At 31.7% G+C, this 22849-nt stretch overlaps 1 protein-coding gene across 4 annotated transcripts; it reads right to left on the bottom strand.

Moving 5' to 3' along the window:
- Positions 1–318: 318 nt before the first annotated feature.
- LOC130805867 (2-carboxy-1,4-naphthoquinone phytyltransferase, chloroplastic) lies at positions 319–17785 on the bottom strand. Of its 4 annotated transcripts, none has more exons than XM_057670681.1 (13): positions 17542–17785; positions 12310–12426; positions 11072–11318; positions 10617–10720; positions 9382–9453; positions 9114–9252; positions 8169–8275; positions 7974–8076; positions 7848–7886; positions 7650–7760; positions 7497–7562; positions 1027–1311; positions 319–659 (listed from the first exon to the last, which is right to left on the bottom strand). In XM_057670681.1, exons 2-12 carry the CDS (start codon positions 12384–12386, stop codon positions 1180–1182), a joined length of 1197 nt encoding a protein of 398 aa, XP_057526664.1. In that variant the 5' UTR covers positions 12387–12426; positions 17542–17785; the 3' UTR covers positions 319–659; positions 1027–1179. The 4 variants fall into 4 exon arrangements, with proteins under 4 accessions (XP_057526664.1, XP_057526665.1, XP_057526667.1 ...); XM_057670682.1 differs by having other exon boundaries at positions 12310–12406; positions 17542–17773; XM_057670684.1 differs by lacking the exon at positions 17542–17785 and adding an exon at positions 15999–16323.
- Between the last annotated feature and the right edge of the window lie 5064 nt (positions 17786–22849).

Here is a 22849-nt window from a genome sequence, read left to right as displayed (position 1 = left end):
TAAGGCTAATCCATTTGAGACTTTTGGTGTCGAACCTAAAACAGAGTTGGCTGCAAGTATTGAAAATGATAATAATTTGTAATTTTATATCATACAACTTGTTACACAAAGAAATTTGCATATGTGATAAGAATAGTTATCAATTAAGTTCTTTCTTAGAACTGCAGAGTAGATGGAAACTAGAATTGGAACATATGATAAACTAACTAGAAAAAGATAGCCTATATATTTGAGAAAAACTACTAGAAAAAGGGCATTAGTATATGTGAGTTTTGCCCAATCTCAAATGCGAATCCAAGAGGCTCTTATTCTATATCGGAATGAGTAAATAAAGTCTTCTTATTTCTGAATCAAGACCAACTTATTGGCTAAAGGTTGGGTGCTCCCACATCTAAGTGCAGTTAGCAAGTTCATAACAACCGTTTTACATTAGAGGTACTCAACAAAAGAGCTATTAGCTATTCTGAAGGAATTTGCTAAATGTTTGTTTACCCTAACAAGCAATGCCACATACAGATAAATGCCTCTTTAAGGCCAACAATAGTACTGTATAATATCAGAAATTATGTAATACAACATGGCCTGCGTCAAGCTAATCACAAAACTTCATATTAAAAAAGAAATCTGTATCAAAGCTGACGTTGATGATAAGAAAGCACCTGAAACGAAAAAAATATAATGAAAACAAAAAAGATTAGTCCATCGTAACCAACTTTGAACACTAATTATACGAAATAACTAGATCGTGAATAATAACAATGTGACTGGAGTAAAAAAATTCCAAAGTGATTTTAAAGATTAAATATCAGGTATTGTCAAAATAAAGTAAATAAGAAGTATAATCACAAATTTCGTTATTTGTAGAACACAGTGCACATCACATTAACTTACTACAGCCTACAGGCAGAATGGTAACATTTTTCAAGTCTGCAAAATTATCTTATTGCACTGGTAGAAGGGTTTCCCCATTTAGCATCAATCTACTTGCAAAATCTACCATTGTTCACTAAGCAATGAAAAACGCACCTCAGAATTCATCCGGAAGCTTTTAGAAGAAAAATATTGCTCTGAGGAATTTGTGTCCTAAAATTGCAGAGCTAACAATCTGCTTGAGACTAACAATTTGAAGTCTGCAAACTTTGTTGTCTTAATCACCATATGCCATCTCCAATGAACTAATCAAGGGAATATGAATCTAGAACTGTAGTTCAAAAATCTTCTGGCTGCAACCAGCCCAACAGCCAATGCCAGTCCAAATAAAATGTGCAATCGAACACAAATGTACTTCGCCATGAATATCTTTTCATTATCCTGATAAGCAGTTTAAAATACATTCATATATATATATATATAAGCAAGTTAAAAGAAGACAGTTGATGCCAAATATAGTACAATTCGACCGTTTTATAAAGGTTCTTGAGGTTACCTAGGCCGAAATATAGGCCACAATGAAAGAAAATCATCTGCATTTAAGACTTTAGTGAACTATGTTGCCTAAGTTCCCCTTTTTTTGGAAAAGGATTTTATTTTCGAAATAACAGGAATACAGGGAAAAAGCCCAAAAGCAGAGGCCCAAAACACAAGGGCTCCAACTAAAGAAGACAAACCAATTATTAGATAGGCACAACCATATTCTGGTCACTATGAAAAGTAACTAGCACAGAGATACATTGGTTACATTTCCTTAGTGACATATAAAACATTCAGAACTAGGGTTGAGCTTAGTAAAGTAGCATACAAGTGAAACAGAATTTCTAACTAGATCATACAGGTTTGTCTAAGTGGTGCTCAACCATGATGACGTTCAGGAGAATTTGGACTCAGCCACCCTCCGCTTTGCTTAATTTTCACATAGGTATACATGACTTTGAGAAAAGTAAAAATGGATTCTTTACATAAGAACTTTATAACGAATGGATGGGAAGACCGGGACAGGACACAGTAGGTTAGAGAGACAAAAAACACTTATAGGTTCCTAAGTCCCATCATAATTATCATGATTTACAGCAGACAAGTCTCCCAAGTGAAAACTACAGCATTGCAGATGGACTGTCATAGAAGCAACCTTGAGGCTATCAAATGTTATTTAGGACACCATGCAACTCCAGAGGCTACATCTCAAGTAAACATTCCTTTTGCAAACTTTGGATTTTTCGGAGCTCCAACAACACTATAATGGGAACAAGTTATAAACTAGGATATGGGTGTCACAGTGCAATGGTGTTCAGCTCCTAAACCATCTTCATCGAGGTCCTCAAGTCCATATCATATGAGATTTATTCGTGACATTTTCCGATTAATTTCAAGATCATTTTCTCATTGACAGGAACAGTTAAGAGTCCATCAGAGTTCTAGCCTGGCTCAAGGAGGCTTCCTACCACAGACCTCCAAATTCATTAATATATATTCAAAGCATTGAAAAGGCTGTTGTTAACGGCAACAATGCAACAGTATCATTGATAGTCCCAACTCCCAACATCTGATCAATTTAAGTGATCTTGGGAGACTACATTGCGGTAATGGAAACATCAAAGGCATCAATTAGATCACAAAATCATTTTTCATTAGAGGACAATATCAAGTATACTGCATCCTATGACGCTTGAGGTCATCATTGACAAAGATAGTCTTTTGGTTATTTGCTCAAGATGTATAACTAATGAAATATTCACCAAGCATGAATTAAAATATATTCTAGACCTCACGCGATCCTAAATGCAGTCTTCACTTCCCACTAGAAAGAGTTTCAATCCTCCCTCTAGAGGTTTTAGATATTATATTGCCAAGACAATTTCGCATGCATTAATATTTAGTCCAACACCTAAAACGTAGGGTAGCGCAAAGAAACTCCCCAACACTTCTACCTATGATTTTCATCTACACTCAAGAGCCTGAAAACCATTAGTAATTAGTAATTTTTGATATATTGTTTATAAGGGTAGACCTGGTTTGTAATTAGCTTATAGCTTAGTTAATTGACATATAACTTTTAGCTTATGAAATTAGCTTTAAAACTTAATCGTTGACTAATTTTTATATTAATTTTTTGTATAAAGTGTTTGCTGAAACTAGCTTTTAAATTTAGTTGTTAAAGTATTAATATTTTTTTTTTAGAAAAAAAAACTTTTTGAATTATTTATAGTTGATAATTGAAGTAATATAACATTTTGATAATGATAAATAGGTCTTTATCATGTTACGCTATTAAAAACTTGTTGTAATTTATGATATTTTGTAGCTTCTAAAAATTGATTCCAAAAGTTTTATTTCCAAAGGCTTTTATTAAATATTATTTTACCAAAGACCAAAACTTAGCTTTTGTAAACAAAACAAAAGGAAATTATTTGGTAATTTGGTCTTGAGCAAAAGAACATAAGAAAAATATACACTAGTTTTCTAACCGGAAGGTTGGAACCATCATTTTCCGAAACAAAATACAGTATAACACTTGGGAAGAAAAAAAACCGCGATAAGCTGGCTAAGGTGACATCGCAACGATGGTACTACAAGGCATTAGCTTGTTATAGACTACACAATAACAATGCATGAGCCTAATCTCAAAAGATTGGGGTCAGCTACTTGAACCAATATATCATTTTCAATGGTCATCCACATGGATTCTTCTTCTCCATTCATTACGATTTTTTTCCATCCCAATTTGTACATCTAGATTTTTCATATCTTTTCCCACTCTTGTCCTCCAAGTCATATTCAGTCTTTCTTGCTCTCTTTTTAAGTCTTTTGAGCTCTAATTTCCTATTTTCCTTCCTGGTTGGCTAATACCAAGTATTTTCATGCCCAAACTATCATAAACGATTTTCTTTCTATTCCTTATTCTCACACACACACAGATATATATATATATATATATATATATATATATATATATATATATATATATATATATATATATATATATATATATATATATAGAAAGAAGTTGAAGTGAGAACCATCCTTATATGAGAACCGTGAGAACCAATCTGTCTGACCAATGATGTAAATGCTAACTCAAGACTTCCTAAATGATTAAGGAAGGAGAAGGACAAAAGAAAAGAAAGAAGAAGTAATTTGGGCAGAATGTATATCTGAATGAAAATAGGACAACCAAAGCACAAGAACAAACTCAATGCAATAGTATTTAGGCTAGAGACAAGACAAACTCAATCTCCCCTAGTTTAATACTCAAGAACACACTCAAAGTATTAAAGAACTCTTGTTAACCTTGGACAAACACAAAGATAGGCAAGAAGAAAACACAAAGGTTGATTCATAAAACAAGTCTGAACTTTCATTCATGAATAGCTCTCTTTAAATAGAGTTACAACAGCAAAAGGAAGCTAAAAAAAAACAAGAGAAATTAAGGTGGGACGTCCAAGCATGGGGAACAAGCATTGGAACTCACAAAACAGCATTAAATAGCCTCCAAAGCATGCATTAGGCTGATTTAAGTTGTTCCCCAAGCATGCAGTAGCTAATTAATCAGATTTAAGTGGTAAAAGACTTTAAAAAAACATAACTAAACTTGGACCTATCAAAGTGACGTCCAACCAATATATAGGTAGCTTTACTTAATCTTCAACCCAAGTTAGACATGTAACAAATTCAGATTTAAAAGGATTAAAACCAAGTACTTCAAGAACTAAAGCAATCGGCTCATGAGATAACGTATTTGATCTTGGATCAATCCTTATATGAGAACCGTGAGAACCAATCTGTCTGACCAAAAAGTGTTACTTTTTTACAAAAAAGGTGTTACTTTTAGGTAAAAACGTGTTAACTTTTTTTAAAAAAAAAAAAGATGATAGGCAAAAATGTGTTACTTTTAGAAAAAATTCTGAACGAAACTAACAAAAAAAGTGTTACTTTTTGCATAAAAAGGTGTTACTTTTTGAAAATAACATGTTATTATATTTTTTTGAATTTTTTTTTTTTTCTGAAAGTAACTTTTTTAAAAAAAACTACCAACTTTATTTTTTTTGAAAAGTAACCTTTTGTGCCCCCAAAGTAACACATTTTTAATAAAAAAGTAATATTTTTTTCTCAAGCAAATTGGTTGTCACGGTTCTCATATAAGCTTGGTTCTTAATGAGATTTGATATATATATATATATATATATATATATATATATATATATATATATATAGATATATGTCAAACCTTTTAAAAGCATTTAATTTTGCTTCACGAATTGGTGCATTTGTTTTGGTTTTGAGTTCCTTATACTAGACTAAGTTTCCTCATTCTTGAATTTTTCTAATGCAAGATAACATTTTTTTCTTCTTGATAATGTCTTGACTTCCTCATTCCACCATGTTGTAACTTTCTTTACTTTGAAACTACCACCGAATTTTCCAATAATCTTCTAAACTATTCGAATGAAGCAAGTTTTAATCTTTGTCCAAATATCCTCTGCCTTCAAAGTCATCTCCCAATCCTCTTCTTCAATAACTTTCTCCGAAAACTTTAGCATTATCCCATTCTAATCTCCACCAATTAATCCTACGTAACTTTTTTTGCTTTATTTACCTTTGGTCTTACTTAAAGGCAAACATCTAGGATAAGGAGTTTTTGTTGGGCGACTACACTCTCTCTTGGAATAAACTTACATTTTAGATAACTATCTCTATATATCATCTATGTCAAAAAGTAGTCAATTTGAGTTGCTTTTTTTCTCAAGTGGTCATCTCTCTTCTTAAACCATGTGTTAGCAACCAACAAATCGATAATTGCAAATACAAATTGGACTACCTTTCTATAGTACCAATTTCATAGCCAACACCTTCATAAACGTTTTCGTATTAATTGCAACATAACCATACGTGCACATTCATATTGATATAAAGCTTCTTATTCATTGGTATATTTGCACTATATCATCAAGATTCTCCCAAAATGTCTTTTAATTGATTTCTTTATCCCCGCTTACACTGCATAGGCACTTATGACATTCAAAATATCTTAACCATGAACAATTTTTGCTCTTAGAATCCTATCGATCTTCCTACATACATCTACATCTTTAGATGTTCTTTCTTCCATAATTGCACAAACTCCATTTCGATTTCTATCTTATCCCGAGCACTATAAATAATATGCATGTCTTTCACCTTGTATCATTTTAGCCCTATCTATAACCCATTTTGTCTCTTTTAAGCATAAAAGCTATATTAATAAAACTTTCTAAAGTTGTAACGCTAGTATCAAAAAAAAAAAGTTATACAATAGCACAGTTTCCAACCATATAGTTGTAAAATAGTACAACAATTGTGTGATATATTTAGCACATTTTTTAAATCAAAAATCAACTTATTGATATTCTTATGTCACCCACGCTGAACTTCATCTTTTAAATGTCCTAGTGCATAATTTTTTCTCTTTCTCCGATCCCAAAATGCAAGCAAATAGCTACTAAGCAAAGGCTACTTTTCTTTGTGTAAAAGATGAATGAAAAAGGAACACATTGTTCAACAAGCCAAAACACGGTAGCTACACAAACGATTTTTCGATCTAACGCTTTGGGTTGGGGATCATTGAAATTGATTTTTTTAGTTATAGATTAGTATTAAATAGAGCCAAATTAAATTTAATCTACATTAGCAATGATTTTTTATGTTGATTTGTTTTGATTCATATACTCGACTATCGTTTGAATTAAGGCTTTGTCATTGTTAAGTTGTTGTTTGTCATTAATGTGTATGGGCAAGTAAGAATAATTTTACAAGATAGCCACGAGACCCACTTTGATATAGTTAGGATGTTACGTTGGGCATCTAAAGAAACACAAGAAGGGTGTAGTCACAATACATACGTTATGTTGAGATGGATGTGGGTATATGCTAAACGGTAAAATTTGTAATCAAGATATGTAAAGAAAGTTACGTTGATAAGTTCAAGGAGAAAATAACCATTGATCTTAGCATCCACAACAAGGACAATCAATTATGATTGAAGAGTCAGGAACTCAAGGGAGACCAAAAATGACTTTGATGGCAAGGTAAATAAGAATGTGATGGAATTGAGTTTGGAGGACTATAGTGTAAAATAGGATTGAAACGAAAGGCAAATTGTTATGGATGGTCTCATTACTCAGAAGTGGATGGATTTTGTTTCATTTAGCCAACTCCATCTCTTGGAAATGGGATAAAAGTTTTTTGCATTCTTCTTTTTGATAATTGACTTGTTTTTTGAAAAGAATTTGTATATGCAAAAATTCTTAGACATGAACAATTGGCCTGACACTAAGAAATTGTATCCATTTGTAAACTTCTAGAACTCAGTACCAAACACCACTAAACTTCTTTAAAATAGTTCCTGAAAGCCTTGTATTATGAAGCAAAAGCAAAAACAAAAGCTATTTATCCGGTTTTTCCTGGTATTCTCGAGTTGAGTTATTTTCGATTTACAAGTCAAAATTACCGGGTATGACCCACTAATTTCAAATCGGGTTTCGAGTCAATTTCAGGTTGAATCGAAATTTGACTGGTATACTTACATTGTAATTGTTATCCACATAGCCCACCACCATGTTCCCAATAGGCATAGTTAACGCGCACAAAATCTGAAAGCAAGAAAAAGGAATCAGTGAAATGTAAAATAAATAATAAATGGGTGCTAAAAAAACCTATAATCACAACAATTCACTTACAGTGCAAGTCAAGGGAAGAGCATTTCCTAACGATAAAGCAAATAGGGCACCATATAGTGCTACTATTGCGAATTTAACAACTTTTGATCCAGTTTTCTGGCCTATCTGGACCTGTTCAAAAAAATTATTTTAATAAAAAAGGACCAAAATGCAGGACACAAGTTCATGCAAGTCCAAGTCTAGTCCCAATGAGATTACCAATGGTGAAAATTTACCAACTGCTTTATCTCCTTCCACCTGAAAAGCATACAAGAAATTTAAATTCCAAATAGAGATTTTACTCCAATAAGCATGGTAAATTGGTAATATGCAAAGAAAACCTACCTGGTGAAAATGGCTACAAAACAAGATTAAAGTGGTGGTGTAACCAACAAGTACTGATGCAGATAAGATAGTGCTTGTTAAACGACAACCGTAGCCCAAGTTACTGCCAGAAGAGTCCAAGAACATTAGATGAGTGGCAACGCTAATTTTCCAAGGCCATAGCATATGGAGCAAACAAGATTATACAATACATACCTTGAAGATACCTGCATCAGATAAAATGCTGTAGTAGCAAACGGACCAAAACCTGCAAAGCATAGTGGCTCTCCCAACCCTTGGTAACTTAATCGAAAAGGTGGGCACTACAATTAGAGGTTCATAGCAATTAATAGACAAGACTTCCACATATTCCCATACATACACCAAACAAACAAAGAGTTAAAAGGGTGAAATAACATATTTCATGTCTAACAATCATGGGACTGATGAAACAAGATTCTTATGTGCAGAACTATGGATATTGCAAAGCACCAGCTTGATGGAATCATCAACATATTAAAGAATCTTATTATTCAAATAGAAGTATATACAATAACAGTGACTAATAATCAAAAAGTGGATTCTTTCAGAAGAATTAAATGTGAGAAATATATTATTATAGAGGCAGCAAAAGACCTTAATATCTCAGCAACACCAGCTAACATGTCCTACAAAAAACATACTTAGGTGACGCCAAGGATCCCACCTAGATGTTTCATAGTACGCAGGGATAATATTTGAACCAAAACCACACTTATCGAGGGAGTGTGTAATGGAGTGGATTTGAGGCCATTCAAAGTTATGGGACTTTGTCCCACATCGATTGTATGGGTAACTTGTGGGCTTCATAGAATTAATGGGCTCTCGCACCTACTAGGCTAGTCTTTAGAGTGATTTCTCTCGTTTGTTCTATAACAGAGTACATTAGTTAGTAGGCCATAATGAAATTCGACCATCTCAAAAAAGATTTTTCAGCAAAGAAGCTAGATGTGAATTACCACTTTAAAGGTATTAAAGATAAAATTGGGCAATAATATACCCAGCACACAGCCACACATGACTGCACAAAGCACAAACAACAATGATCACACATTTCCAGCAAAAGGTATATGTGAATTACCACTTTAAAGATATCATAGATACAACTGGATAATCTTATACCTGGTACACATAACCACACAGGATTGCACAAAGCAGAAGCAACATTGACCGTACATTTCGAGCTACTGAAGCTACCCAAATTAGACCTGTGAAACCAAAACCCAGTAGCAAATTGGCAGCAACCAGGGTTCCTGTCCGACTTCCAAATAAGAAGCAAAGCACAAATAGTATTTATCAGTATGCTAATAACAAACAACGATTGTCAGCACTATGTAAGCGTTCAAAAGTTCTAAAACAAAAAAACTAGTACTAACGCAAAAGAACATACCTCTGGAAAATATTCACAACTGACTCTTTCTTGTGTTTATCTGCTCCTGTGTCAAAATCATACACATCATTGCTGCCGAATTACACATTAAAGAAAATTTGTCAACTTAACTAAGAAAATAGAATTTAAGTAACATAAGAAAATTGTACTATAGCCAACTGCAATGAAGTGCTAATGTAAGTTGATTAGCTAACAGTTTACCAAACATTCATGATAACAAGTAGCAACACATCATTGTAGCAAATTTATGAACTTCCCCATCAAAAATGTTCATTCAATGAGATAGTGGGTAATAGAAAATTTTTGGCATTTTTAGGCATAAAAAAGGTTACTTTGCATATTTATTTGCTACACTTCTCTCATAAAAAAAACACCTACATGAAGAAGTGTAACAAATTAAAAAAAGGAAAAAGCACAATACAAAAAATGGAATCAATGTGAATCTAAAAGACCAATATAAAAATCACAACAAAAGAAGAACAAAATAACCCCAAGCCTAAACTTTTAACCAAAACCTTTTCCATCAATTAGCTAAGAAAATGAAGCCTTGGTTTCACTCATGGTAAAGAAATATAGGTCCACGTCTGTGGTCCATGCACCACACCAATAATATGGGGGAGATAAATCATGTGGTAAAATTGTATAGCCTTTTTCCTTTTTTATTCTTAGGTAAACGAAAAAGGGATAAGGATGAGAAGCAGAGGAAGAGATATTAAATGATCCTTTGGATAAATCATGTTATTTTGCATAATATTTGGAGTGTAATCTTCTAAAGGTAAAATATTGCCTGCTTTGAAGAAATCCTAAATCATTTCATCTATCGAATCATCCATGAGCTAAACAATGAAATAAATAGAGAACTATACATGGAAAATCAAGTAAAATCATAGCCATATTCTTCATCTAGGACTCCATCGAGCATGTAAAAAGGAGTACAATAACAATTTGGTTCCTCGAAAATCATAGTGGATAACTAACAATATATATTTCTATTTATCTATAAGCAAGATTATAACAATCCTACATTTGTGATTAAATTGTGAATTATCCCTTAGCTCTAGGATTTAGAGTCATACTTAGTTACTAGATGTATATCGAGTGAAGTTTTCACACATTTGTAGTATCAAAAGAGATAGTCTTTTTCACTTTTACATTTACATGTTTAAAACCACTATTACATAGCATTTGACATAACCCTACAAAGGGAAAAAAACACATATTAAGAAGCAGCTAACCTTAAATTAAGCCACGAGATAATGAAAATTGATGAGACCATAAGCCCAAGGTAGCGCCTCACCATGAATTGACCAGTTTCCAAATAGGCAGCAGCACTGGCCACCTAAGTAAGGACCACCTTCACAATTATTTTGGGTAATGAAGTTCAAGGGGAAGCCACAATCAAATCAAATGCCAAAGTAAGCAGTTTTATCCTTGAGATGAAGTGTGGGAGATTGGAAGGCAAACTCATTAATAATTTGCATTAATTTATGATGAGAAGCACCGTTAAGGTCAAATGAAAATATCGATAGTACTTTGAAATATTCCAGAAGCTATGAATAGTTTGTGGGACCCTAGAGCTCCACAAGAAAAGGTCTCAAAAAAACCTTGAATAAAAGATGCATTAAAAAAAACAGGATCATGAATATTAAAAATCCATAAAGGCTAATAATAGATGATTAAGAGAACATACGGTAAGAGGAACAATTGCAACAGAATATATTGGTAACTTGATGGCCCTCCATATCAAGGTAGCTTGAGATATATTTTGTTTTTCCTGGTCACAACTATTGTCATGATTCTTCGTTTTACACCAACATCTGTGAGAGATCTTTTCTCTTGATGACTGTTTGATATTTCCAAAAGGGATTCCACCCACATCAACAGATTTATAACAAATTCTTTCTTTTGTATTTTGGTGAAAAGAACTTCGAAAAGACCTAACAATTGAATGCAGGTTATAAGTAGGGGTAACGAAGAACTTCATGCTCAAACGATTTTTAAGTCCTAAAAAATCAAATTCAGAAGTAAATATCACACATTCCTTGTTCCTTCTCCCCTCCAAAATGAATAAGAGAAAATAGTCTACAATAATACGAACATCTTATTTTAACTTACGGCACCAGAAAAGTTTTTCAAGATGAGCATCATTTATTGCAAAACTCCTAACAGATATGCCTTCTCTTTTACATAGAAGGGTTTTGTTATTTCATAGGCAACTAAAAACTATTTACTTAAGATTCCATAATCAACCTTCAACATGCATATTTTAAATGCATAGGCAATGGATAAGGACCACAAATATAAAAGTATAGAAACTCATATAAGACATGTATAAAATGTCCATTGATCAAAGGCTTCTCAATTAAATGAACAGAGAAAGTAAATTCCATACTATAAAAATTGTTGTCACAATTACAAATTTCTTTCTAATTTAACTAATTTAACAAGAAACTTTTTGTACTTTATAGACAAGCAAAAATTATTAACTTAATATTTCATAATTGTATTTCAACATACTATCTAAGAAAGACATAGACCATTCAAGGAATGATTAGCCTAAAATACGACCATAAAAGTAAATACACATATGTGTAACATGTCGTTAGACCGTACGCAATCATATCAATCTCATCATAAAAGCCACCCTCATAATGAAAAAATGTCTTCAAACAGCAACATAGATGATAGATATCATTGTTTGATAGCAATTAGAATTCACAAAAAAAAGGTCCTCAATCAAATATATATATATTCAAAGAAAATCCCTTAGACATTGTACATAATTACAACAACCATAAGAGGAATAGCAGCCAATTCAAATAAGTTTTTAATAAACCTAAACACGTCGTTTCCCCCAGAGTAATCATTCCACAAATCATTCCAAATACTTCCAATTGAACTACACATACAATCATAATTGTTCCTCACCTTTGAACAACAAAAGAAGAAAAGGAAGGTACTTTCTCAATGCCCCGAATAGGAATCACGCCGCAAAACGCAACCATTGAATAACAACTTTTTTTTACTGAAAATTCATAACATGACCTATTCAAAACAATGGGGAAAATGAAACTTTATATTAACAATTTATGACATGCATTAACCACTATAAGGTTCAAATTCGTCTTAAACTAGAATTTTTAACAATTAATAACGTAATATTGATGAAGAGCAATGAATTAAAGAACTAAAAGCCTAGAAAGGAAACAAGTAAATATGATAAGAGAGTAAAATAATACCTGAGTAAATTTATAGGGTTTGAAAGCTAGGAGATTAATGTGATAAAGTAATACAATGAATTGAAAAACTAAATTCAATGCGAATTAATCGGGAATTAATGGCGCACCCAGAAAAAAATCAAAGTGATATCAAAAAATTTTGAACTTTAAACTAGATACGAAATGTGATCTGAACTCCGAAGTTAGTTTTTTGGATACTTATTCATTTCAAATTAGCTATTTATAAAACAATAAAAATACCATCAATAATCATTTTTTAGATGCTTTAATCTTGTATCTTTTATCCCATTACAATTTATTTGATATGACAAACACTAACCTAATGTCCTATCCAAACAATCAACAAAAAATTGCACAACAACTAAACCAAACAATTTAGTTCATAAAACAATAATACAATATACAATAAGTAAATAACTTAAAAGTACAAGAAATAAACTATTAAAGAAATGGGAAAAATATGCATTGAACCTGAAATGATGAAAAAGGTGGTCGGTGGTGTGGCTGGTGGCATCTAACGAGAGTGGAATTGTGGGAGCTCGATGTGCAACGTCAAGGGTTGGAGAAGGTGGACGCAAGCAAGGGCGTCACTTGTGAGATTGGAGGACAATTCAAAGATCACTGTGAAAGGGAGTAAGAAGGTCGACGACAATGACGGCCACCGGTGAGTGATGGTCGTGGTGGTGGCCCACGTCCGGCGAAAATCAGAGTCAAGAGTGAAGATAGTAAATAGTTGAGGAGGGAGGCAGAGAGTTTTGTGGGTGAAAGAAAAAAATTGATATCCCCTACGTCATATCCTACCCTAAAATCAATTGTTTGAATTTAAAAAAATACAAATAAAAAAAGCACATGGAGTGGGCTTCGATCCCAAGTCTTGGGGTTAGAAGGCTGTGACTTTTACCAACCGTTCCAACATTGAATCAATTTGGAAATTGAGAAATTTTGCGAAGCACAAAATTAAAAATAGGCAGCAAGATTGCAGTGAGGACTGCGAGGGTAGTATGAAACTCTAGGAAGGGAGATGCACGTAACAGGCGGTTCAAAGACTTTGGACTTCCTTATCCAAGAATTGGTTAAAATGGGAACTTTGCATATTTTATTTTCTCTTTGGATTTTTGATTATTATCAAATGCTACTGAAAATTACAAAGAGGGACAATGTAACAACCTGAAACTATCTAGTTGCTTGAACATGATTAATTATAACTAATGCAGAGGCTTAATACTTATATCAGGCTATTACGTCGATATTATAATGTTGTAAGATCGCCGAACAATGGAAGTGTTTGTGAAAGAGGAAATATCGAATGAAAGAACAATTTTTTTGTTTTTTTTGTTCGTATTTTCAAACAAGCAAGCAAAGGAATGATAAACGGTAACTCAAAACTCACTATAATTCCATGTAGCAAGTAAGGAGGCTCTTAAGGCACAAGTGTATTCGCCAATTACGCTAAGCATAAGAGCTTTTGCAAATACGACTCTAAACCAAGAATCATACAAACAATAGGATTTGAAACAAAATGCTTCAAGTTTTTCTTTATCATAAATTCATCATCTTTGAAATAATTACAAGCTAAGGTATATATAGGCAAAATAAAACGCTAAAAATAACTTCTAAAACTCCTAGGAAAACCCTAGGTAGAACCGGTCATAAAGAATGCCACCGCCCTGGACTTACACTTTTCGTCTAGGTGTTGCCCGCATTCTGCCCCACATAGGTGGACCGACACATTCTATTACACCGGAAAGCCAGCTGGCCGAAAAATTCAAGTTAGCATTCCCTTACGGCACCGACCTTGGACTTTTCTTATTGTACTTCTGCAAAATCCTTCGCTTTCTTGTATTTTGCGAAAAAATAAAGTTTGTATCTTATAATCACGACTCAAGGAACAACATTCGCTTTCTTGAGTTCTTCATTCATAACTTAATTTTAATTTCATAACAATATTGCTTCATACTTGATTATAAATTCTTTATAATCAAGTCTCAAGTATTTATATAATTTCCTCACAGTTCTACTTACCCAATACCCTTTATCTCAAGTATCGTTAGTTCTTTATCATTTGCTTTTTTATTTATTCTTATACTTAACATACAATCAATAACAACAAAATACATACTTGTAAGTAGAATAATATTTATGAACAATGTACGCATATAACTTTTAGTTAATTCAGTCACTTAAAATATATTTTGTAATAATTTCCAACCGCTTCACATGGTTCTAACTTCAAGTATCACTCAACACAATTAATCTCATGATCTAATTACATACCTAATTCCATCGAACTCCATAATTCCAATTATCGCACCCACCCACAATGAAATTAAACTTAAAATTCCTTATTGATCAAACTCAACTTATACTTCCAACTAATACACAAATTCCTTTAACAATTCAAATTAAATGAAATTAAGTCATAGCCCAAAGTAACCAAGATCAACTCCAACTATTCAATTTAGAATCGAACTCACATTTCCAAAATCCAACATAATATAAAAGTAAAATAACCTACAAGATCAAATTCATATACGGTTGATCAATCTTAAAATCATACTCCGACTCATCATAATAGATTTTATTTCTAATATCACAACCTAACTTAAAAATGCCAATTCATAATGAATATATCAATGTGTAGATTCATATTTTGGTCTATATTCATACTTCTCCTATTTAAATTCACATTCATACAATTCTTCATATTATCAACTTATGTTCAAACTCATATTCAAAATCCCAATTGATGATCAACTTTGTCAATTGCAAATCCTTATTTAAATTACTTTCATGCTCTCAAGTCAAGACTAATATCTCCAATTACATATCACAATCTCAAGAGCAATTCAATTTCATTCCCAATTTCTTCAAATCATTCTCAATTAAACCCAAATTAATATAAGACTCAACTTTCAATTTCAATCATCAATTCATTACTAATAAATCCAACAATTTAGTATAATTCTCTTAAAAAGTAAAACTTCTCTCAAAATAAATCAAGAAATAAATATAGCATTTTAAATTCAAAAGTTTGAAAATCCTTTTGGCGGGAGTGTACCTTAAGTATCTGATTCTTCGATTAATTGCTATCTACTAACCGATAATCCATTTATGGCTTCACCTTCCTTTCAATTTCAAATTGAATTTGATTACTCATAATTTACTAAATTGAAATATAACAAAGGGAAGGAACAATTAGAAAATGAGCTAACTCAAAAGTGATTGCCTCATTTTGAGATTTTGGAGATAATCTATTGAGATGGGTTAGGAAACAATTAGTTGGACATCAAAATGAAGAACCACGAAGAGTTTGGACCATATAGAGGTTGGAACACATTAAAGGAAATTATGGATTTTAAAGAAGAAATTTTGTTTTACCTGTATTGACTGATGTGCGGCTGACCTGCGAGAAGGAGGAGGATCTTTAGGCTGGGCGGTGGGAATGGGTGGTGACAAAAACAGGGGTTGTTGGCGTTGCGAGGTGGATAGTTTTTCAGTGGGGTTGGTGGTGAACCAATAGTGGTCAGGTTGGGCTTCGGTGGTCTGGCGAGGGAGACTTCAGTTGTTGGTGTTGGTGGTAGCAGGCGGCACTGTGCGTTGGGCGAGTGGACGTGGCTGGTGATGAGTGTTGGTTCTGGCGGTGAGAGACGTTTGAGTTTGATGACTGGGTTGGCAGAGGAAGAGGTTTGGGTTTTGAGGTTCAGGAACTAAAATGGGGTTATGAAGGGGAAGATGAGAAAAGAGAAGGAATTAAGACAAGGGAGGGGGTGTAGATGGCGGTTTAGTCATCAATTATTTATTTATTTTTTTTTCCTTCTTTTATTATTATTATTATTATTATTATTATTATTATTATTACTACTAAAAGGATTGAAATTAGACCTGATGATAGGCGGCCCCGCCCGCCGGTCCAGCCCAAAAAAGCGAGGGTTTGGGTACCAAAATATAGCCCGATGGCGAGTTTGGGCAGAAAATAAGTGGCTCGAATTTTTTTAGCCCGGACCGAAAGGAGCTAAGTTGGTCCAATTAGTTACATATTTTGATTATTTTATATACTAACACTTTTTTCTCCATATTACATCAAGGTCGGTCTACCATTTTTAATGTTGAAGAGGAGAAAGAATTGGTAGATCGTGAAGATGACAATTGTCAAATCACTAATTAGTTACATAATTTGATTATTTTATATTTGTTTATTTGAATTATTTGTAATTTGTGTTTTAAATTATGTATAATATGTAACAATTGTATTTGTTTATTTCAATTATTTGTAATTTGTATTTTTAATTATGTATAAACAATATATAACATAGGCCTGCAAACCCGCATATTACGGGTTTGGGCAAAAACTTTTAGGCCTGCACTTTGGCCCGGTCCACATCAATGGGCTATTTTTCCACCTGGCCTGGTGTTTGATCAGGTCTAATTGAAATGTGTAAATCATGAATTGACCTAAATTTGTTTTTAAAAGGAGTACTACTTTTAATTTGTTAGTACTTGCTTAAAGAAGTAAAGCAATTATAATAAATACTTTTACAAACTTTAACAGTTTAAATATTAATTAGTTGCTTTAAATTAATAATGTAAATTAAAACTTTAATATAAAGGAAAATTATTTTACTAAACTTAGTTTGAAACATGATGTGAGGTGATTAAAATTGCGCTTGTTACAGACAATATTTATACCCAAGCAATTTATGGCTTAATCCCCCATCATCTAACACTTTCTTATCTCAAAAAAAGTTACAGAAGTAGCCAATAAAAAAAAAGGAAAATTACAACATAAATGGAGGTTAATTAAAAAGCTCCATTGAAAACTAAATCGCCTACAAGCAGTTTATATGTTTTGAATTTTAAATACAGTTAGCAACAGTTCATATACAATCAATGATGGAAGCAAGAGACTATATTGACGACGAACCTCTTTGTGTAGCCTAACAGATTATATTGAATACGACCCTCCCTTCTGCAAGCAGAGATGCAATTATCAAATTATGTGTTTTGAATGACGAATTGCAAACTCAGTGAAGAGTTATCATTTCTATTTGTAGGGATTTGGATTAGGGTTTTAATTTGGGGAGAATTTTATGGTTTTAAGTAGAGAAGTCAGTTATCTAAAAAAAAAAAGTAGAGAAGTCAGTTTGTAACTTTGTAGTTTGTATCATTGTTTATCGTATTTCCTCATAAATGTAGTATCATCAACATTCAACAAGCGTTAGTATATTACTAAAGCCCATTTTAAATTTATAAAGGCCCATTTTCAATTATCTATAAGACATCTTATAATCCGCTTTATTTTAATAGGGTGGGGCTTTTGAAAATTTAATTTAACTTTTTTTTTACATTATTGGTAATTTATTTTGTCTTTATGTGGTGAATTATAAATCACGGTGCAGCATATCTCCTGTGAGACGGTTGCATACGTGCGACCACTCACAGACAGCCCATAATTTTAAAGTTGTCATTTTAAAGCTTAAATTGGACATTTTAGACCTTGAAATAGACATTTTAAGTCTTGGATTTGATAAATTTTAAAACATTGGAATAGACGTTATAAGTCTTGAATGGATATTTTCAGTTGGAGTAGGTAAGTAAAATATAAAATTAAGGGTTGAAGTAGGGTTTTTAAGAGTTAGAATGATATTTTAAGTGATGGAATGTGTGTTTTAAGGGTTAAAGTCGATAACTAAAAAATTAAATTAAGCCTCTGGAGAAGGTAGATTGAGGTTTCGAGTATGGATTTAAGTGTTAGATTTGGCTTTTTAAGTATTGATATGGATGTTTTAAAACTTGAATTCGACAAGTATAAAAAACTTTTATCGCACGCGTAAGGCGATCGCATTGATTAAGATTTTATTGTCATAAAAGTAGTATATGGACCGCTTTGACATCTATCTACTTCATATTAATCTATTTATACTCTATGAAGAATATTTTGCAAAAACCGGTCTTTATGTTTACATGATATAATAACCATAGCTTCAACATTTTATTTTTGCTCGCTATAATTTTTATGTTTGAAAAGTTATAGCGATAGAGTCAACAATCTGGACACCCTTTTAACTTTTTTTTTTTTATTTTGATTATGACTCAATTCACTTTCAACAAACACACATATCTAACCACACTCCTTCGTAACCTTTTCACTTCCCTCTCTACCACCCATAGTGCAAAATAACGGACATTATGAAACAGAATGACATATTTTAACAAATTTAGAGAACACCATGTCCATTTCTTGCGAATTGCAACACTGAGTAAAAAAGCTACGTGTCATCACGAAAATTGCCCGATTTCACCGCTTCATAACGGGCGAATTGATGATCGTCGGCAAAACTTCATAAGGAAACCATGAAAAACCAAAAGATGAGCAGGATAAATCTGCTTCAGTGAGAGAAAAGTTTTTTTTAAAAAAAATGACGTTAGGTGTTGTGAGGACATCTTTGCAAATCTACATTAGTACTACAGTTCTACCCCTACTTCAATGTAGTAAACTAGTATAGAAACTCGTGAAATACATGATTTTTTTAGCATCGAAATATATAAAATATATGATATTAAAAAATAAGGCCAGCAATATTATGCAGTAGAAACACTCGATTTGACAATTATATGTATAAACTCTGTAATTTTGGAAATTGACAACAATATATTATGCAGTATCTATTCTATTCTCTAATTTACTCAATTTAACTATGAATAATTACTAATTAAAGATACTTTAATGGTAGAGGTCAAGGTTATTAGGATTGGGATTCTACCTAGGATCGTTGAGGGGGTAGAATCGATATCGATAGAACCGAATCATAGGATCGTATGATCCTAAAAATATGCATTAACGTGTTTTGGATTACTTAATTATATATGTTGAAAAAGCAACGTGTCATCACGAAAATCGATTGATTTCACCAGTTCATAACGGGCAAATTGATGATCGTCGGCGAGATTTTATAAGGAAACCATGAAGGACGAGAAGATGAGCAGGATAAATATGCTTTAGTGAGAGAGAAAGGTTTTTTTTAAAGGACGTTAGGTGTTGTGAGGACATTTCTGCAAATCTACTTCAAAACTACAGTTCTACCCCTACTTTAATGTAGTAAATTAGTGTAGAAATTCGTGCAATGCACGATTTTTTTAGCATCGACATATATAAACATATGATATTAAAAAATAAAGCCAAAGATATTATTCAGTAGAAACACTCAATTTGACAATTATATATGTATAAATTAACTTTGTAATTTTAGAAATTGACAACAATATATTATGCAGTATATATTGTATTATCTAATTTACTCAATTTAACTATAAATAAATACTAATTAAAGATACTTTAATGGTAGAGATTAAGGTTATCAGGATCGAGATTCTATCTAGGATCGTTGAGGCGGTAGGATCGATATCGGTAAATTCGGATCATAGGATCGTGTGATCCTACAAATATCCGTTAATGTGCTTTTAATTACTTATTATCAATTATATTTGTTCTTTTTAAATTTTTAAGATGTAAGTAAAAACTTATTTGACTTTATCTATTAAATTTTGGAAAAGATTACATTTAATAATGATTTTTAAACCTCCAATCAAGAAAAGCTTGAATTTTATAGTGGTATTAATATAATTATTTAAAATAATATTTATACATAAATGAAATCTTGATTATATGAAAATATTTTATGATTGAAACTACTCTTGTAGGATCGAATCGTTGGATCATAGGATCGTAAAATCGTATTATGATCCTACCACTTAAACTCTTGAGCTAAGTAGAATCGCATGATTCTACCACATTACGACCCTAACTACAATTCTGATTAGTCGCCTATATTTAGATCGTAAAATCGTAGATCAGATTTAGAATTCTAATAACTATGGCAGAGATATTGGTCAAGATCAAAGCCATGTCATTTTTCTTTAGCCAACAAATGATTTACATTCGGCAAACTCCAATTGAAGTTAGGGTTCACTAAATTGATTTTATTTTTTCTTATTTTGTTGGCTTTCTTGATACCTCTCGCAAGTGTTAACCAGAAAATACAAGCACAAGATTCTTTCATCTAATTCCATGGAAACTTCCTCCTGAAAACAAATTGAGATACACTCCCAGTCCCAGCAAAAATAAACTTTATTGAGCTTAATACATCTATTATGTGTAGATAGAATTTGTTAGTTATTAACAAATTTAATTAGTATGATGTTGGGTTGAAATTGTGAATTTGGTAATTGAGATTTTTGGTTGGTTTTATTTCAATTTGAATTTGAAAGATTTGAGGAAATGGATTATGAAATCCAGTCTACTTGTTATGACGAGAACTACAAGATCAAAACTATATTATTTAAGATTGTACATATCTATGGATTTATGAGTAATAATATTAAACAGATAATGAGATTGTATCCGTTAGTTGGATGACATTAGTTATATAGTTAGATAATGAGATTAATTGTGCTGAGTAATGCTTGGAGTAAGAACTATGATAAGTGGATGGTAATGTTTATGAATTATATTTTAAGTGACTAAAATTAAATAAAAGTTATATACGCACATTGTTTATAAGTATTATTCGGTTTACACGTATGTATTTGTTTATATTAGTTGTACGTGAAATATATAAGAATAAAAGAAAAAATGAATAAAGAAATAAGAACTAACAGTAATCGAGATAAAAAGGAGTTGGGTAAGTAGAATGTGTGAGGAAATCATTTAAATACTAAAGACATGGTTATAAAGAATTTATAATCAAGTATGAAGGAATATTGTTATAGAATTTAATTTAGTTGTGAATAAAGAACTCAAGAAAGCGAATGTTATTCTTCAAGTAATGATTATAATAATCCGAGGCGGCATGTGGATATGACAATGACTTGGCACACTTGCAAGGATAAAACTTTTAGAGTGACGACCTCAGACTTCTATAGCTGAATAAACGGTTACGAAAGGAATTAATCATTGATAAGACACTATTTATTCTCTTAGGATTTATTATTAAAACTATGAAATTGAATCAAGTAAATAATAACACAAAAGTAATCACTAATATAAGCTATATAAAAGTGTACTCAGTATAAGCTGATTATGTAGTTTTGTTCTTTTAATCTTTCCTAGTTGGGGGCAGGTTTAGATATTGTTGAAGTCAACGGTAGCTGAAAGCATAGATATTAGTAATCAACAAAGCAATCTCATCCATTAATATAAAAGAATGTAAGTAAAACAAATTTTTTATTAAAATTATTTAGTACTTGTTTTGGATTATTTGAGAAAAGTTTCCACCCTACGAGGTGATGTGATTATGAAACGATTGGCATATATACCACTGGCTAGTTGATATTTTGAAATTATTGTTTTATATTTGCACGGTGACTTTTAAGTCAAAAAGATATATTTTGGGTTATTCGATTTACAACGGAACATTGTCGAATTTTCTGCAGAACTTTATTATATTTAAATCATTTCAAAAGTTGTTTTTGTAATTCCTTTATATCAATTAAATGTTATAAACTCTAATATTTAAAATTTTTGATAAATGCTTAGTGGATAATATAGGCAGTTAAGTAAGTGATTATATTATCGACTTAATAGACCGATATAAATATTAAGCTTCTGCATTAGTTATAATTAATCATGTTTAAGAAATTGGTTAGTTTCGGGCTGTTACAGTAAGTAATTTAAAAGTTGAGATTATTGATGATTAATTAAAAATTAGGATTATTGTTGAGAATATGGTGAAAAATCGAATTATTCAAGGTAATTTTTCCCTAAGTTTATAAAAAAAAATCGAGATTATTCATATCACCATATCTTAACAATTATTACTTCATCTGTAGTATATAATATGTTTAAACATATATATCTTTGAAAATTATATATATATATATATATATATATATATATATATATATATATATATATATATATATATATATATATATATATATATATATTAGTTTCTTAATAATGATTATAGTATTAGTATTACTTTGTTCCAATCATCATTTTGGGCATGAAAAAGTTAAGTATAATGAGTTAAAGTAGTAAGGTATTTGTAAATGAAAAAGAAAATATAAAGAGTAAAAACTGTAAGGTCATATTCAAAATTAAAAATGAATTATTAGAAAAAACTAAAATGAAAAATAATTCATAGGTAAACTATGTACTTATTAAGACTTTGCAAACAAAAAAAATCTCAATTTCGCATAATAAGTCTTTAAATATTCATTTAAAAAGTCTT

Source organism: Amaranthus tricolor, chromosome 2 (genome assembly GCF_026212465.1).
Source record: "Amaranthus tricolor cultivar Red isolate AtriRed21 chromosome 2, ASM2621246v1, whole genome shotgun sequence".
In the NCBI taxonomy this organism is placed as follows: domain Eukaryota; kingdom Viridiplantae; phylum Streptophyta; class Magnoliopsida; order Caryophyllales; family Amaranthaceae; genus Amaranthus; species Amaranthus tricolor.
Note: the sequence above shows the minus strand (reverse complement) of the source record. Positions and strands in the feature narration are given on the sequence as shown.